The following is a 19922-nucleotide window of genomic DNA, read 5'->3' on the forward strand; positions in this document are numbered from 1 at the left end:
TTTAATCCAGTGACGAAAACGGCTTGACATAGTATACTATAATTGTATATTTTCGAATGCTGTCAGTCTAAAAAAATAATTTAAAGACTTTTGTTATGGTAATATCCCGTTTGCGCGTTGTGTTGGTATTAGATGTCAGTTATATTTTTTCTCTTTCGTTCTGTGTGGACAGACAGAGATAGATTATTACAATTTCCGGTTTATAGCGGCGGCAACTATTTTTAGCCAATCACAGACCGCATTTTGAATTCATTCTAGCGTCGTTGACGTTGACGTTGAATGTGTGGCGTGTGTCGTGAAAAGTAGAAGCGTGTGCGTGAATGAAAATTGTTGTGTTGTGACTTTGTTGTGCGTTGACCTGCAAAAATTTTTTTGAAAACTGCCTAATTGCATAAAATTCGATGACTTTAAGTGTACGTAAGCGCTAATGGCATCGTGTGTGGTGACAGTGCCAGGATAATTTTAGATGCAACAAGAAGAAAACACCTTTGTGTAAGATTTTAGTTGAATGCTGCTATGATGTCTACGAGAAGCGGCCGAGTTAGGCCGTCTATGGTGGATTCTAGTCCACCACGAGGTAGGAAAGGAGTTTCGCCACCTCGATCGCCTGCAAGAGGACGTAAAAGCTCGCCTCCTGCTAGGTCGCCCTCCCGCAAATCCCCCGCGCGCAAATCTCCGAGTCGTAAACCAGCGCCAAAGTTTCCCGCGCGAAAATCCCCATCGAGGTCAACAAAAGATGCGCCCGAAACTGCTCCTAAATCACCAGTGAAGCGACCTACCATACCAGACGTGGAAATAAAACTTCAAGATATTACTGGAACCAAAGAGACCTATCGTAGCGTCCGTACGCGGCGCTCGGAATATTCCATCAAAGATTATACTCCGGCGTTTACTGTTGACTTAACATTGAACGGGTTGGAAAGTGAGCTGTCGAAAGATGTTTACGGTCTTAGAAATCGGAAACCGGTTGAGGAAGTCGCGCCGCGTAGATCTAGTAGGCTACGGGAATCCAGTATCAATGGAGCAGACATCAGACGTAGCCAATCAACCAGTAAATCACTCAGTAAGTCGGTCAGCCAGTCGATTGATACATTTTCTGAAGGTGAAAATTCAGAAGAAGATTACAAGAGAGGGAAATCCAAGTCGGTGACTAGGAGATTAGCTACTCCTTTGAGAGACAGTGTTAGCAGACTTGTGCAAGGAAGTAAGTGGGAGTTTGGAGGAAGAATTGGATCGTCTATACTCATCCTACTGTTACCATTGACTGTGTTGTCAATTCTGATATCTTGCACAAAAGTATGCACAATCCAGCCCCTGAAGAATTGGCCTGCATTGAAGAATATCTCACTATGGTTCAGTTTAAAATCAACTCTTATCTACCTAGATCAGGTAGTTATACAGGCACTGTTGGCGCTGCTGCCAATATTAGGACCAAAAGCTGACAGAATGGATGATTCCAATAACACCTATTGTTTCAATGCCTTCTTTTCGAGCATAATAACCATCATAACACTTTTCTCCTTTGATTTCTTTCAAATTATAGACAGTGACACAATTTTGAATGATTACTTAAAACTGGCTGTTATTGCATACATATTTGCCTTGATTCTGTCTGTTGCACTGTTCTTGAAAAGCCGTAAAAGTGAGAACTTAAACCCGTACGGAAACACAGGATATGTTCTTTATGACTTTTGGATGGGAAGAGAAATACATCCATTCATTAAGAAGCTTGATGTCAAGATTTGGATTTCCAGGATCTCCAATATAACTGCAGTAAGTATTAATGGAGTGATTGTGTTCTTATACAGTGAATAAATTATGGAGCATTTATATGCAGGAATGTAGCTCTAATGTTTATATGCATTAACTTAGAGCCTATTAGATAGGCTTGTTATAACTTTGTATCTGTTAGTGCATTACATCTTATATTTTTTTCTTTTTTCACTTTCAGCTCATTCTTTCAGTCCTGATATTCAAGCAAGGCTTTAATCTACAGACAAAAGAAAACGAAGAATTAATTTTAACTCCTCAAAATTACAATGAAATTTGGAAAAAGTTGCAATTTCAACCGACCATCATTCTGTACTCAATGATGCAGATCAACTACTTGTTGAACTTTATAATGAGAGAATATAGAGTGACTACAACTTTCTTCTGGCAGTCTGAAGGCTTGGGATACTACCAAATAGTTTCCAGTGCTCTCTATCCATTCTACTTCACAACCATCTCTAAATTTGTGGCCGATGCAAACATAACTTTGTCAAACAACATCCTAATCATGGCTGCAGTCATCTACATAACTGGTTTTCTTTTGATGATGATAAGCAACAACATAAAGCATGAATTCAGGAAAAACCCTCTGCAACCAAGTGTGATACGTAAGTTTATTAATTTTGTAGCATAAAAACATGTGAATGTGTTTAGTAAAATATCCCAGTTTGTCGGTTACCATTAAGGCGAGATTTACTTATCTTTATATGAATAAACGGCTTGTGTGGTGACGGGTTACTTGTATCTTTATATGAATAAACTGACAAATGCGTTTCGTTTTCTTTAAAGCAATCAACAAAGTGGGCCTATGTTTTACCGTGATTGTATGTATGTATGTATGTAAAATAATCAACAAAGTGGGATGTTTTCCCGTGCACACTCAAAAAGTTAGACCATTGGTAATTTGGAAGTATTGAACTAAATTCTGAAAAGGGATATAACTTTACAAAACATTTCAAATTACCCCAATTATTTCAGTGATTTAGGCCACATTTTTCTTATTTCCGGATTAAATTAAAGCTCTGAGTAAGCAGTGTGGGAAGTTGACAGCTATTTATAAAACCTTATACAAAACAGTTTATTATATTTATTTTTAATTTCAGATCTGGACTCCATGCCTACTTTCCATGGGAAGAAGCTACTGATCTCCAGTACATGGGGCCTCCTCCGTCATCCCAACTACTTAGGTGACATCCTTATCCACATAGCGCTCGCAATCCCTGGTATAGTGTCTCAGCATTATGTGGCTGCTGCACCGGCTCTTCTGACAATAGTAGTTTTACTGCACAGAGCTTGGAGAGACCACAGCAGGTGCCAAAGGCGCTACGGCACCGCCTGGCAGAGATATTGCAAAAAAGTACCCTCTGTAATTTTGCCCAAGATTCTATAATTCATAAAAGTACACTAGTTACCAATAAGCTTTTTTATTTAAACATCGGGATAACCTTTTACTTGTTGTAAAAAGGTATCTTATTAGATTATTTTTTACTTTTATTTTAGTATGAATTTGACATAATTAATGAAATTAAATCAATTTTGGTATATCCATCACAAACAATTGATTATTATGTATTTTAGTTTTATATTTTATAGTTTTAGTCTATTTATAAGATGGGTTAGGAGTAATGAAATAAGTTAAATTTAAATATACTTGAATGCATTATACTTGAAAACAAATTTTTGCCATTTTAGACCACCGTTTTCTCAAATGTGACTTTTAGCTCTCTTAAAAATGTATTTAACTTTATTTTTAATTGTCAATCTCATTTTCAGTATTTAATAATATTTCTGTCATATACTTTTGAATAGATTTAATTAGTATTAATATAGTATAGTATACCCAAAGCAATAAGATCAAATTTATTGATGCTCTTTTTTTAATAATTGTATTTAAGGTTTTTGTAATCATGTTAATGCCTTCACTAATATAATTTTAATATTGGTAGAGGGATTACATCTCATCTTTATGAATCTTATGTTTACTATAAATTGCTTGATGTATATATTAGTGTTATTTACAATTACTTTCTTGGACCTTAACCCTTTGATCGCCACAGATGTCATGTGGTGCATCGACGTAGACATTATTATGTCCTTGGCGGTCAAAGGGTTAAACACCTCTATACTCTAACAACTGTCTTCCTTTATATCATTTCACAACAGTGGTAGTTGACTGCCTACCAATGATCAAAATATCAGTATCTGTATTAAAATCTTAACCTACTGCATTTATTAATAATTTTCTGTACTATCATTCATTAAAACGCATTTTTTTTTCAGTGATCTTGTTATCTGAACAATTCCCGTTAAATTTGTACATTTGGATCATGTCTCCGATTTTGATAAAAATGATGCTGAGCAAGATCCACTAGGTTTCCCAGAATATCCTAGTAAAGTTTCATACAATCAACCTAGGACATTTGGGAAACCTAGTGGATCTTGCTCAGCATCATGGACTCTATCAGCCTACCAATTTTATCCAAATCGGAGACGTGATCCAAGTGTACAAACTTAACGGGAATTGCTCATCTATGTTTACAAACTAACGTAGTTTTGGTAGTTGCATTAGGTATAAGTATTATTGTGTTGATATTGTATAAATACGATACCAGCCACCGTGCCTCGATAATGCTTCAAAAGCAAATCTTTAATCATAATTGGAATGATAATATATGTATCTACAATGGCTATAATAATGCATTGTTGAAGGACTATACTTTAAAGACAAAAATTAAGCATTTTGGTTGGTATTCTCACATTAGCATACCTATTCTGTAAATTATTTTAAGAGTGAAGACATTTAGAAATACTTTGATGCTCAAAATTTAATTTGTAAAGTAACTGTTCCGCCTTGAACACCCACGGATCAAATTATACTTAATTGTGTATACATTTTTACTAAGAAAGTAATTTAGTTCATAACACTGTTAGGTTGTTATTTTTTAGGACTAGTATGATTTCTGTAATCATAACCATATATTACTATTGTGAATACAGTTATCATACATAGTGGCTCACTTGGTTCGCATGAAATGTTTTAATTTAAGGTCACTCAAGATGCTATATGCCTTAAATTTCGATTTGCGTTCAAAGAGACCCATTAATAATAATTACGTACAGTACATATCAATTCTTTCTTTACCGTACAAGAAATAAATGCATTATAGAGACACATTGTTTATACAAGTGTTAGAACATACCAATAGCTTCATTTTACCTAAGATACTTGATATATGAACTGAAAATATGAATACCTTATTTAAAATCGCCCAATATAGTACAAGATACAAGTGCGGAAAAGAGGAAGTTCGGATTGTTCGGAACGGGAGGTGATAAATTAAAACGCGACCGAAGGGAGTGTTTTAAATCGACACGAGTTACGTATTTCCTCTTCGCACGTGTGTCGTACATTTTTCAGTACATATCCTTTTCGCGCTTGTATCGTAATGTACTATTTTTATCTTGTTGGTATGTATTGGAATTCAATTAGAATAAACATGCAGATCATCTATTACATACACATCTATTTCTCTAGAACCTCTATAGGTTACTTTTATATTTACCTACCATGCAGTGTGAACTATTTCTATGTTAATAATTTTAATAAACGATTGTACAAAGTAATAAGGTTTTTTTTTACGGGCTAGGATATTGAAAAAACGATTACTTCACATTCATTTATTTTTCTATAAAATACACATAAAATTTGTAAATAAACAATTCAATATTCAAATATCTAACATTACAGATTTCATTTCTAAAATGTATCTCACACTGCCTTACTTATACGAATTAATTCAATGGTTCAGTGATGCTGAGAAAATGCAATATAATAGGATAGGCTAGAACAATATTAAAACCATACATAGATGATAAATTAACAAAGATGGTAATTATAATCTCTGTCCAACATAGACTTATGTAAGGACTAACATGTTATTGATATGTAATATTTTTCGGCACTTCTGTAAAAAAAAAAACTAAATATGACCACAAAATGTATAACAAATCTCCCATTGTAAGAGCAAGTTCTACATGTAGAGACAAATATACAAGTAACGGGTCTGATACTGTAGAACAAAATCATTTAGAACATTCCGTGACATTCAGATATGACTGCATACAAGTGTCCTATGTATAGGACGATAGCAATTACTACGCTAAAATAACTAACACCAATCACTGGATCTAGATTGTGGGATAAAAACTAAGGCAAACCTGTTATACACATATTTTTCTTAGTAGGCCTGTTCTGATAATTTGTGTTTTTTTTTCTGGATAGACACATTTTCTCACAGTAACAAAAGTTAGCGTATTCCCAGTCGCCCCCGCCGGGAACAGATGGGATTAGGCGCTGTAAGGTGCAGTGGGGTAATTTCGAATCACAGAAATGCCCCGAGCATGCCCCATAATTTCGGGGAAATCTTAATATGATGGAAATATGGTGATTTATGTAACTTTCGAAACTACCTCAATGCACCTTATACGTAAGTTGATGGTAACGATTTATTTAGCAACTAAATTTAAAGTATGCTACCTTTAACAGACTCATTATCATTAAACATAAACATCGTAACATTATTTCTTGGCTTTGGCACTTCAATTCTGAAGGGATCAGTGATAACAATAGTAACAATACATATATATATTATTTTATACTTATAAAAAATATAAATAGGGACCTACTAAAAGAATCGAATAACAATTGGCAAAGGTAGGTATGCAAACTTACACAAGGATGCAAACTTTACTAGGAAAGTTAAATAAACCAATATTGGACTTATTCGTTATTGCGTTCGTGTCTTTAGACAGTGTTGAATGTAGAAGTACCAACCAACTCTTAATTGTTAAGGTTTTGGGTAAAATTTTAGGTAGTATTAAAATTTTAAAAAGTGTGAAAATCTCGAAAACCAGGCGACTTTTACTAAACCTTAAAGTCGATTTTCTGGACCAGTATAAGGTGCCCTCTTGGTGGTTAAAAGGTTGTCCATTGATTACCGGGCAGGCACCCTGTATATACAAGCCTAGCAAAAAGAGTAGAAAATAATACAGTCTGGCGCAGTCGGTAGTGACCCTGCCTGCTGCGCCGCGGTCCCGGGTTCGAATCCCGGTCCCGGTAAGGGCATTTATTTGTGTGATGAGCACAAATATTTGTTCCTGAGTCATGGATGTTTCCTATGTATATAAGTATGTATATATTATATATATCGTTGTCTGAGTACCCACAACACAAGCCTTCTTGAGCTTACCGTGGGCCTCAGTCAATCTGTGTAAGAATGTCCTATAATATTTATTTATTTATTTATTTATAATAGGGGCGCCACTGTCTATGTAAACCGTTTTGCATGTGGCAATTATTTAGTCACTTTTGTATGAGTAAAGTAAGTGATTGTTGCTATGCCAAGCTGTACCTAGGTATGGACCATAAAGAAACCAGTAAAGTTTCTTACAACTTGCACACAACTTCTTTTCAACCATATGACTAAAATAAACAGCAAACATGCGCATTGTACGCGCATTTAATGAAGGCAAAGCCTGACTAGATGAATATGTCAAGTCAAGAGGGGCGCTGTTAATCTCATGTACATATGTGGTGGCAGATTAATATACTCGTAGTTACCATGAAAAAAAAAACGTTATTTTTAAATTCCGCAATATGATGACGCGTAGTCATATACATATTTCTGGTAAGGCAGGTACTTCTACTAATAATATCTGGACTTAATACAGAGATAATTTTTATTTTACACATAGAAAATAAAAAATAACTGTCCTGTCAGTATTTTGATGATTATACAGTAGAATGAAAGCGTTACACAATTGTTTAATAAGTACATGGAATAATTAGGTAAACTCTATCTAATAAATACCTATAAATTTAAATATCATAAGACTTTATTTGAATTCTTATCTATTATTTCTGGTTTTAAACTAAAGTTAAAATTCATGACGGCTCGTGTATTTCAAATGATAAAGAAAATAAAAATTACATATAAAGCCCTTTACACACAACATAATTATTATCAGTTTGCCTACCGTCAATGTCGCCGAGTGCTAATATTGGAGAGTCTAAATTGGAGACAACACCAACTTTGCCTATTGGCCACCTTTGGGCCATATCATTTTAATATTGCATAAAATATTCCCTAACAGAATGTGGCTGTGCACAATACATGATAAACAAGCTCAAAAATTTGGAAAAAAGTTTGAAATGATTGAACTCGAACTTGTACCAGTCAATAATATTGCCCTGCCCTGTTTTGGAAACATAACATAGTTGTTATTTTAATAAGGAAGACGTACATAAACCACTTATCTATGTAAGCTCGACCAACGTTTTACTTTTTTATGTTTGAAAATATACACCGTGTTTAATACAGATCTATTTTAAAATGACGGCCATTCTGTTATATCTCTCACATTAAATCAAAATACAATATTTTTACAGTTCTTTTTCATCACTTGTTAATCACATTATATCGTAATTTTTTTTACAATACGTAATTTAATTGCATAACATGCACACTCAGTTATTCTGATACAAGTTTTTAAATATGCATTCTAGTTATTGGTTCCATTTAACATTCACTATGAAAATATACACATTACTTCTATACAATAATTTATATACATTAATATTTACATATTTGATAATTTCATAGAAAATATTTTCCTTTAAGTACTTTTAAACAGGTGATTGTTCTGAAAATACTTATTGCCCTTTGTAGGTAACTGACATTAAAATACGTTAGCTTTGGATTAAGATTATGTCACCAAAATAATTATAATCAAAGCATTTCAAATTATTGTCGCCACAAGAAAAGTTAATTTATTAAGTATCACTGTATGTTTTTCTATTTAATTTTATTGTATGGCAGTGTTTGGGACCTGTTTTATAGACTGAAATGTAATTAATTTTCATATTTAATTTCGTCATACAGCGATAATATACTTTTTCCCCTCACTAGCTCAGAAACACGTGTTTTGTACTTTAATACCAGCGGGTAAAAACGCATTTTATTCACTAGTGGGTAAAGTAATTTCACCTTGAATAAAGTCAAATTAACTGCTTTAAAATTGATAAAAGTAGGTGAATCTAGTAATGAAGATGATTTACCTCCTGTGGAACTACTGGAAGCAGTGATAAACGCATTTTTGCGTTGTAGTTTCCTCGCTATAGTGAGGGGAAAAGTTTTGTGTTACACTCGGGTGCAAATGTATTTTACTTCTCGTGTGTTAAAAAACTCGCAAGTTCAGGATTCTATTCTAGAACCACTCGCTTCGCTCGTGGTTCAACTATAGAACCCTTACACTTGCTCGTTTTTCAATTCCACACTCGGCGTTAAAATACAACTTTGCCCCCTTGTATAACAAATAACTATTAGGCCATCTAGTGAGTTATTAGGGTCAACAAATATTTGATGAATTACAAACAACACGAGACAAACATAATTAAGGATTGAAACATTTGTTTCACCCCCTGTAGAAGTGATAAAAAAATAAATGATTAGGTTACAGGTGGTGATGACTATATGAAACATCTTAAACAGGTATTTAACGCTAAACACTATTAAAAATGGCCGGAACAATTTAAATAAGAGGGGAAGAAACGAGTTTTTTTTAGATATGATAGACGCGAGAGCCAACTGTAGACAAAATGTGGCACTTACAATACATATAACCTAATGAAATATTGTACAATAGTTAAAGAGAATTTTAGAAAAGAATTGAGATTGAGAGTTGAATTAAGCGTGAACTTGTAGTCATGAAACTCACGAAATTTGTAAGTCCTCTTATGGAGAAAAATCTCAAACAGTTTGTGATCAGATCACTTACACGAGGACTTTATAGGCAATCTACATTTGAATACAGAAGCTTTTAAAGTATGTAGTTAATGTATATAACCAGAGATTTACAGGGTGCCACTATTCAAGCGCATCTTATAATTTTCCCGTAATATAACATAGTTCTTTAATTTCAGAGGAATTAAATCGACACCTAAAAATAATAAGGTTCTACATATCTGAATTTACAGCCTAGATTAATAGCTTCATTTTTATTTGTCTAAATGGTGGCACGCTGTAAGTTCCATGAAGGACTTTACTTAATTTAAGTTGGTCAACATTTTTACCGAGGGGCTCTATATCTAAAGTGTGCCCAACATTAAAACTTTAGGTATTGACAGACTAGGTTATTATTGAAGTCTACATTATAAGATAAGCTTCGAATCTGGAAGCATGGTTTACCTAAATTGCAAATCTTGTGGATAGGTATATATTTCAATATCATTCATTATTAATATGTACTTATATTGTCATATTGACCATATGATATACATATTAATAGCAAGCGCGGATCCAGCTTCGTGCCCATAGGGGGGGTCACGTGGTAAAGGCCCGGGGCCCCAGGGGGAGTCACGTGGTCTATTTATATGGCCAACTTAGGCTCCAGGGGGGGTCATGACCCCCATGACCCCCCCCCCTGGATCCGCGCAGGATTAATAGTGTGTTAAGATATTGACCATTTCATATAAAAACACATGCTTTGTAAATGGCAACCAGACCCATCAGACCATTGTAATTTTGTAAGGGACTTTGATTTTGCCAGTTCTGCAAAAAGACGGCAAGGATGAAAGCCAAGTTGCTAAAGATTCGTTAAATAGCTCGTAATAATAGATTTCTACAGAAGAACATGTTAGTAGTAAGAATTAGTAATCTTATATCTGTACCATGCAAGAAAAACAATGGCCAGCTTTCTAAGGCAATTCACAAGTGGCATCAATCACTGGTCCTTCAATTTCACGATGGTTAGTTTCAAGTTTCAACATTGAAAATAAAACCATCGTGAAATTCAAGCACTAGCCTCAATTCTTAAACATCACATATAGATCTAACTAGGTACTTAATTAAAACATTTAGGGACAAGGTTTATTGAGGCTTTCCGCACGCCGTAATACACATATTAAATGACTGAATACTTCAGATCACAGTCAGAACACTAATTTAGACAATAAGCGGATCAAAGTTACAGCAACGCATCAGGGTTAAGCTTCAGTAATCCTTAAAAGTTGCGTCGCCCGTAGTGATCGAAGGATTATATTCAAAGAAGCCCTAAGCCCCGAGTAGAAATGGGGCACTCAAAGGCCTTTGTCACGGGGCGGCGCGGCGGCGCGTGGCGTTGGAGGCGCCCGCGCCGTCAGCAGGATGTCAGAAGGTGCTGTCGAACACGCCCATGGAGCGAGAGATGTCCTCGTCTCGCACGCAGCAGTCCAGGAATTCGTCCAATGTCACAACGCCGTCACGGTTTAGATCCATTTTCTGAAAATGTTTACGATGTGGTTAAAGATCCTTTACTAGAAAATGGGCTGGGCTGGGTAGCCGGAGAAGAAACTGACCTTATTTATTTTGCTAATTATGAGTAGTTAGGCCACCATGGGTTTACCTGATCACTGTTTTAACTTTATGATATTGAAGGCGGCAATCCTACAAGCTTACTTTACTAAGTATATGGCTTTCCATCAACTCATCAAAGAAAAGGGGGTTTCATCTTTTTACCAAAATTGAGCTTGATCCATTGACCCCTTTTGTAATGGAAAGCCACTAATGGTAAAGGCATTGATGTTTGACGGCATACTACTTATAGTTAAAACGTACCTGAAACAGTCTCTCCACCTTCTGCTGTACCACGTCATCGTCGACCGATGGTTCCACTCGACCCATCAGGTCATAAATGGCTGTTACTATATCAGTCATCTCCTCTTTTGTGATGCAGCCGTCACCGTTAATGTCGTATAGGGAGAACGTCCAACGTAACTTCTCTTCTAAACTACCTCTCGACAGCACCGAGAGGCCCGTAACGAACTCCTGTAATTCAGAAAAACATAAATAAGACATTTACAGTCAGGAAAAAACTATAGTCGGCAGACAAAGGTGCCAGAATTTTTACAAAAGCGCGTCTCATTGCGAAACTACTACTCATAGTAATATGTTTCATATGTTTGAAATACCTACACAGGTTTTATCGGATAAGAAGTATTTAAGAATACGATGTTTATAAAAATAAAATATTAATTTTAATTCGGTTATGTTATCTTCAAAATAACGGATTAAAAAAAAACACGATGTATAGATTTATGCACAGCGACTGGCATCTTGCCTCAATAAACTTTGAGTATGACGTGCATTGAATATGAGGAAACATAATAAAAATTACCTACTATACCTACATGTTTAGTTCAAGTATGTACAGTCGACTATAAAAAGATGTATCCATTTTATCACTTTATTACAATGCAATAAGGTGAAAAGTGGATACATCTCTTTGTAGTCGACTGTGCCAACTAAAATAATAACTACTTATATTTATTTACCTAAATCTAAACTAGGTTAAGTGGGCAAATATGGAACTATCGTCAATTCATAGTAAAGTGATATTCTTTCCATAGATAGTGGCGCCAATATAACCGCATTAGCTAAGTTTGCAGAACTATGTTTTTTGAACGAACTTACCTCAAAACTTAACAAGCCACTTCTGTCTTGGTCCAACGTGTTGAAAACGTAGTGAGCGTACTGTGCAGTGTTCGCTGAAAATAAGCGAAAAAATACTATAAATCTATAGAATTAACAATAAAATAATAATAAAATGGGCTTATAATTGTTTGGTGATTTTAACTCATATTAGACCACTCGGGTCAGTTGGCCGTTCATTTCACAATCGACTACTGAGAGATGTTTATCTGTCTGTCAGTGTGCTTGGTAGTTGGTACCTACAGTTGGCTCTATATTTCTGTCAAACCCAATTGGCAATTACCTACACCTATCTATTTGTTAAGTAGGTATATACTTATTTAGCAGCTACCTGCCCAAGTAGGTAGGTACCTACTGTAGATGTAGTCCATACTAATTATTATATTATATTAATATTATAAATGGGAAAGTGTGTGTGTCTGTTTGTTTGTGCGTCTTTCACGGCAAAATGGAGCGACGAATTGACGTGATATTTTAAGTGGAGATAGTTGAAAGGATGGAGAGTGACATAGGTTACTTTTTGTCTCTTTCTAACTAACCTCACACTTCCCCGAAATGGGGGGGTGGATTTTTGTATGGAGCATACCACAATTTTCGAATTTAACGCGAGCGTAGCCGCGGGCAAAAGCTAGTAGTTTATAAAATATAGGTTTCCAGCATAATGGAGCCAATAAAAAAATACTACTTACTTCTGAACTGAGCATGATACACCTAAGTACATTTTCTTTAGACTGCAGCGCTTGTAACAATGGAGGTTCCATTAGGCATTAGAAAATTAAGGGGACCACCGGGACCACTTCTTGATTTAAAAATAATTGCCTGTTTACCTGGGTCACGGGCCCCTAGCTGGAAATCCTTGAAGCTGTGTTGGTATAATTTATAGTCTGTCAAGCTGTTCGTCACGAGATTTTTTAGCGCTATTTTCGAAAAATGTAGTCGAGATGAGTTATGGTACCATGCGACCACGGGCAACTTGTCGACGTGTGCGCACTGCTGCGCACTTTTACTAGCCACTAGACAGGTGGGAGCGACAAAGTTGCCCGTGGGCGCATACCCTTTAGTGCGTTTTCACATTATCCGATCCGATATCGGATGTAATAGGAAGGATTTCAAAAGCAGAAATCAAAGATGACGGCTTAAATGTATGGAATATCGGTCCTACATCCGATCGGATAATGTGAAAACGCACTTAGCGTCCCATACATAATTTGAATTTCGCGCCTTTTTCAAGTGTCAAACATGATTTGTATGTTTTAAGCTAGGAACATACTACGCGGACGTCCGTCGTAAATCGACCGCGGACGGGAATCTGGACAATGAAATTACACATAACCGTGCAAACTATCGGTCGACGGACGTGGACGTGGCCTTGAGCGCATGGACGTCCGATCGAAATCTGGCTCGCTGGATGTTTTGTTCCGTGCACACTGATCGGTCGCGGTCGCGGTCGATTTACGACGGACGTCCGCGTAGTATGTTCCTAGCTTTATGATTATGACGCACTAGATGAATCATCATAACAAGTACCAACTTGCGCCATAAAGGCGTGTGTTTTTGAAAGCAATGAATTGCATCATCATCATACACTAGATCTACTAAGCTGTTTTGTATTCCTTTTAGTCGTAAAAGATATGTTCAAAATAAATTCCGAATAAGAGCGTGCAATATTTATAACAATAAATATTCAATCTGTGGTTAAAGAATTTTATTAATCTCAAAAGAAATTTACATTTCACTTAATGAGATACATGCATGTCAAATTAATATATTTATAAATTGCTAGTTTGCACCCGTGAGCGACAATTCTATTTACAAATTTACATTAATATTGTATGTTAATAAACTTAGTATATATTCCTAAGTATAACGATAGAGCAAAATTGTATGTACTAACTTTCAGTTGTATCAATTGCAAAATAATAAAATAAATCACATAGTAGGTAGAAATAAGTTAACATAAAATACGCGGACGTCCGTCGTCGATCGACCGCGGACGGGGATCTGGACAATGTCAGCAGCAAAATAGTAGGGGAGCCCAAGAGGGGTTTTTTTGCAGTTACTCGAGCGCGTCAGATTAAGATATGAGGTTGAGGGGTACCTTGCAATGCACACTGTAGATGTACCTTCACTACATGTGAGCCTTAGTGCGTTTTCACATTATCCGATCCGATATCGGATGTAAGACCGATTTTAGCCGCAATCTTTGATTTTTGCCTTTGAAATCCTTCCTACATCCGATATCGGATCGGATAATGTGAAAACACACTTCCGTGTACCATTTTTATCTGTCCAGTGGTCCACTATTTATATCTTTAACCCCCAAGCCGCCTTCCGCACCAGTGAAACGGAAAATAAAACATTTCTATGGTTTTACACCGTCCCTGGTGTGAAGTCATATTTGTTTACAAACGGGTACAATTCTTATCCCCTTACCCTTTACTGCATCCGAAGCCATTTATGGCCGATATGATATTGAACTCTATTGAGAACTATTAAAGTTTAACAAATATTTTTTTCAGTACAGATGGTGTTTTTTTACGCACAGTGCGAGAAGTGGTTCATTATATGCCAGGTCGAAACTTCGGAGGCTCATCTGTACTGAAAACCGTCGTACGATACAAGTGCGAAAAGGAAATTCGTAACTCGTGTCGATTTAAAACACTCCCTTCGATCATGTTTTAATTTATCGCCACTCGTTTCGAACTTCCTTTTTTACGCATTTGTACCGTAATGTACTACGTTCACGTTGTGTATTACACGATGATCGTGTAACACAAAACGGTCTAAAAACAAATAGGTACTTTTTGAGTCTCCCCCTCTCCTGAATGTTTGACCCAATAAAAAATATTGGATGGTGGAGACAACATACTGGGTGGCAGTATGTCGAATCCCACACTGGCGGTGACAATCATACCTAGATATTTTTCTGGCACGAACTCACACTAGTAGTAGTGACTTCCTTCCGACATTTAATTCATCGATAACTTACATTATAATATGTCATTAATGCCGTGGCACTGAATCTTGTAGATTCATGTGATCTACCTACCCCGTTTAGGGAAAATATATAGGCTTGAATTCATGTGTATATATCGTTTTATACAAATTTCACATGTTTGAAAATGAATGGACAATAATAATAAAACGAACCATGTTTTCAGTTTACATAATTTCTTACATGATTATTCATGATTTCAGAGATTATTATTAGGGGTAATTAATAACCATATGTAAGACTTATGTATTTATCATAAAAGGATTGTCAATGTTTTTATTTTGTCAAGCACTAACTTGACGTTCCTGTCAGAAAAATATCTAGGTATAGTGACAATATAGACAGCATTTTATGTCATTGGTTAATGCTACTGTTGGTACTGAATAAAACACTAGAACAAATCTTACATTTACTTTATTTCAAATAGGTTATAGACCTGATACTTGTTACGGACACTAATCCAATAAATTACACATTCAGAACTTCTTGACGTTTTAGTGCCTTGCAATCAAAAAAATATTGACCTATTATGTAGAAAACTAAAACTTATCACATGGAATATTGAAGTTATCTACCATTGGTTTACCTTATCCATCTTAATTAAAGCGATAACTTCGCAGACAATCCCGCACATAAAGTTCAGTAAAAGAATTGTGTAATACGAAACTTTCGTCATACAGATACAAATGATGTTATTTAAAAATTAACTTAATGTTAGGTTTGAGAAGGTTACACCGTGGCCGTTCTTCCTTACAGAGATGGAAAGTCCTTATGAAGCTAATTACACTAGGCTCCCGCCAGTCTGCTGCTGATAAACCTCTATTGTGTCACCCTCTTCCATCTCCAGTGACGTTGGTGTGTCATTCTCGTTGATTGGCTGCCCGTCAAATCTGAACCGCACCACTTGCATTGATAATCCCTGGAAAAGACGAAAATTACTGTTTTAGATATTCATATTACATAGGGTGATGCAGATGCCGAGCCAGAATAAGCGGCAATTCTACTGCGTAATTCATATAATCTAATGGAAAGTAAAGGTTTTCATGTGTCAAATCACTCAAAACGTATTTGCCGCTTCAGGGTTAATCATTGAGCCCAGCTTGAGAATGTTAACCTTTCGTATGCGTCTGTCAAAAAATTGTCATTAATATATTAGTCATAATAACTACATGTTAAAGTTGAAACAATATGGAGCAGATCTGCTCCTAAGCATACGAGAGGTTAAGAGACTGAATATTATTTTAATGTTGGAGTTTCTCAGGGAAAAGGTCGAAAAAGAATCCACAAATTCAATTAACTGCAAACTCTTGTAGTAGTCATTTACATTAAAAATGGCACAAAGTTTAATTGCAACAACCAGATCTTTATTGCGGGAGTCTACTACAGTCACCGGAAATAACATTGTACAGAACGAAGGCTGCATAAATACTCTCATGGCTCTAAGATTGTCAGATATTTTTGCAGCATTCTTTGTGTGATGTTACTGACAGTGACTGTACACATTTACAGTTTTATGCAAGTATTGCATAAAAAATCTAATCATACATGATCAATGAAATTTTAAACTCATGCAGAGAACAGAACTATTTTAATTTGTTTGAAAATTAACAAAACAAAGCGGACCTTGAGCCTTTGGCGGTTAAGAAAAACAAGACCATAATTTTTCAACTGAAAAATACCTACATAAATTAGATATGAAATGTGTCATAGAAAGAGTTCATTTCAAATAGAATCTTAAGATTTGTAAGTCACAACCATGTCTCGCATAAGCACAGCACATTGTTTACTACAGCTTCGCCACAGTTATTGTTATAATTAAATGGAAGTTAGATATTCTTTCAAACCAAGAATGAGGTGCAGGTCTAAATACTTTTTGTTGATTACAACATATCATAATGAATATGCGGATTATAATATGAAACTACTTGAGTCAAGTTTAATATTGAAAACAAAGAATATTATCCTGATTTCTTAAGGTAAAAGTAAGGTTAAAGTTCACTGTAAGCTGGTCGGACCCTAAACTTTCTTTCTAGGAATCATGACATTATTGTGTTGTGTGGATGTATTTTTAACTTTGACGCACGATATGAGTTTTATAAATTATACTAATTATTGTACTTACTGCTCTATCACAGTAGGCATTCATCAACTTCCTCAGGGGAGTGTGTTTTTTGATTTTGAACTGGACAATTGCATTATCCTGACCTAGCACTTTCAAGTTGATGTGTTCGCTTTCTCCCTGAAATTGATAAAACGAGATACATTAAATGGTTGAAATAGTTTCTCTAGAAAACAAGTCATGGGAAATTTTGAGATAACCACATTTTACAAAGAACGCCATGTCGGTGAAATTAAGTTATAGCAAATGAATAATATCTGATAATACATCTGGTTGCTTACCTTTTTTTCATCAGCCATTTTAAGATCAAAGTATTTTTCAAAACTATTAACACTAAACTGAAGAATGCAAAGCAACTTCAAAGATTTTAGCCCAATAGACGCACTACTGACAGATTTTCCGATCCGGTGGCGTGGTGGCAATGGCGGCGGAGTGGCTTGGAAAGGACACAGTGCTGCCAACACATGCGCAGTAATAACGGCGCAAATGGCGGGCTGAATAGTCGCGCCCCGGCCCAGCGTAAAAAATGTTGAATGCCGATTTTGCGTTTCATTTATTTAAATTATATCTTTTATTTAAAATGTTGTTTAAACATTATCAGATGCAATATATTTATAAAGCGATAAAATCAAACTGTGAATGAAGTTTTTCAAAATTCTATGTTACATATAATTATTTTTTTAAATTATAGGTACTTACAATTTAAAATTTGCTGCAAATAATTGCAAGTACTGAATATTCGTATTGTAGGCATATTGTAGGTATTATTTAAAATATTTTCAAGAGAATACGAAATAAAAGCAAATCTTTATCTTTGCAAAAAATTGATTAATACAAAAATCCCGAAATATTTTAGAAAATAATCAATAATTCTATAAATAGACATGATTTCATCACTTCCTTTTTTTAGAGCATAGCCAACTTTAAACGAAAAATCGATATCCGCGTCTGTTTAGTGATGTACTTCATCGATACACACCTAGGCCGGAAGTTGAAAGGGATGTGAAAAGTCGATACTTTTGTTGCGTTCCGTTTCACACATGTTGCGGTTATACCAAATAAAAATTAATTATAATGGAATAAAGTGTCAAATTACAGGCTACAGAGACAGAGTAGGTGTGCCAGAGTTTAAGTACGAGATGGGTTATGAATATGAAATTAGCATTATTTTACCATTGTAGCGTAAAAATTACGTATCTACTCTGGCGCCTAGAGCATAATTTGGATTAATAAGCAGGTAACCAAGCAAAGCAAGACCGCACCACCGCGGCCATAGATTTTTTCATGTAAGTGAGAGCGAGAAAGAGATATTTTTTCTCGCTCTCACTTACGTGAAAAACTCCAAGGTCGCAGTGGAGTGCGGCCGTTTATTAAGATTTTATTTTATAGCCGTCAGAGAACGACATGGATCCCCATTTTCACAAAGCGTGAGGCGTGAAAAGTGGTCAAGCAAATCTTGTCACTAAAAAAGGCGGCAAATTTGAAAGGCTAGTTTCCTATTAGTCAAATCAGCTTCTTTTTATAAACTGTCAAAACGATTTGCTAATATGAAATTACTATGAAATACTGAGGAGTGACGTCACGGTCAATTCATTTCCTTTATATCTTTCTCTTTGACTTATTAAATAGAAATTATGTCTAAAAATAACTACTGTCCATATATTTCTTCTAATTATGTGGTGCTTTATTTCGTGCACTGCATAACATATTTTATTTTAAGTATAGGAAACTAGCCTATTGTCTTCATGTATGTCTTCCTAAACCATGACGTTGGCGGAGTCATTGATTATACTCAATACTTGAATAGTAACTTTTTATTTTCAATATTATGTGTTGTATTCTTTTCTTGTACAATAAAGTATTTACTTAATTACTAAATATATTGAAAATGTAGGGACGAAGGTTTATCGTCCCATAGAAATTTGATTTTCGCGCCGTTTTATAGTGACAAGATTTGCTTGACAGTCTATAGAAACACGGATGTAACACACGTACTTACATGGGGCTCATGGGGGTTAATGACCGAACGGGATACGGAATAAGGTGCTACAGGGCGCGAGATTCTAATTATAATTTTCTATTCTATGGGACGACAAACATTTTTGAATTGGCGTTATTTGCGACATCTTTTCTAGTGACAAAAAGGAAAACTGCTTCAGACTTCTGTTTTTTTACGTGCCTACTTACTAAACATAGTTAGATAACTTTTTGTGCTTTTGCGTACTAAATTAACCATTTTGAATCATGTAGGTAGAGCTACCTAGAGCTTGTGGCAACGAAAAGTTGGTAAATTATTGTTATAATGAGATAAGCTTAATTAAGCTAGGAAATTAAGCAAGTCGTATCCGCGACCGCGGACGGGAATCTGGACTTAACCGTGCAAACTATCGGTCGAGGCCTTGAGCGCACGGACGTCCGATCCGCTCTCTGCAACATAGACGACGGACGTCATAAAAGCAAGTCATAATCTGAAAAAATCTGAAAAAAAAAGAGTTGTATGCAATCTGTTTAG

The 19922-nt window shown here is 35.5% G+C and overlaps 3 protein-coding genes across 3 annotated transcripts in view; 1 reads left to right on the top strand and 2 right to left on the bottom strand.

Moving 5' to 3' along the window:
- The first annotated feature begins 288 nt into the window (after nucleotides 1-288).
- Nucleotides 289-4142, top strand: LOC125229777 (delta(14)-sterol reductase TM7SF2). Its single transcript, XM_048134716.1, has 3 exons — nucleotides 289-1773; nucleotides 1952-2378; nucleotides 2874-4142. Exons 1-3 carry the CDS (start codon nucleotides 517-519, stop codon nucleotides 3158-3160), a joined length of 1971 nt encoding a protein of 656 aa, XP_047990673.1. The 5' UTR covers nucleotides 289-516; the 3' UTR covers nucleotides 3161-4142.
- A 6676-nt stretch (nucleotides 4143-10818) lies between these two features.
- Nucleotides 10819-19922, bottom strand: part of LOC125229837 (Kv channel-interacting protein 4-like) — a 210871-nt gene continuing 201767 nt past the window's right edge. The window contains exons 5-7 of the mRNA XM_048134779.1: nucleotides 12279-12352; nucleotides 11424-11633; nucleotides 10819-11087 (exon numbers count right to left, since the gene is read on the bottom strand). Of these exons, the coding sequence (XP_047990736.1) occupies nucleotides 10977-11087; nucleotides 11424-11633; nucleotides 12279-12352 (395 nt within the window). The 3' untranslated portion in view covers nucleotides 10819-10976. The remainder of the gene's footprint in view (nucleotides 11088-11423; nucleotides 11634-12278; nucleotides 12353-19922) is intronic.
- On the bottom strand, nucleotides 15689-17852 carry LOC125229752 (small ubiquitin-related modifier 3). The gene is made up of 3 exons (XM_048134685.1): nucleotides 17692-17852; nucleotides 17414-17530; nucleotides 15689-16210 (listed from the first exon to the last, which is right to left on the bottom strand). The coding sequence occupies exons 1-3, from the start codon at nucleotides 17707-17709 to the stop codon at nucleotides 16073-16075; spliced, it is 273 nt and encodes a 90-aa protein (XP_047990642.1). The 5' UTR covers nucleotides 17710-17852; the 3' UTR covers nucleotides 15689-16072.

Source organism: Leguminivora glycinivorella, chromosome 9 (assembly GCF_023078275.1).
Source record: "Leguminivora glycinivorella isolate SPB_JAAS2020 chromosome 9, LegGlyc_1.1, whole genome shotgun sequence".
Taxonomy (NCBI): domain Eukaryota; kingdom Metazoa; phylum Arthropoda; class Insecta; order Lepidoptera; family Tortricidae; genus Leguminivora; species Leguminivora glycinivorella.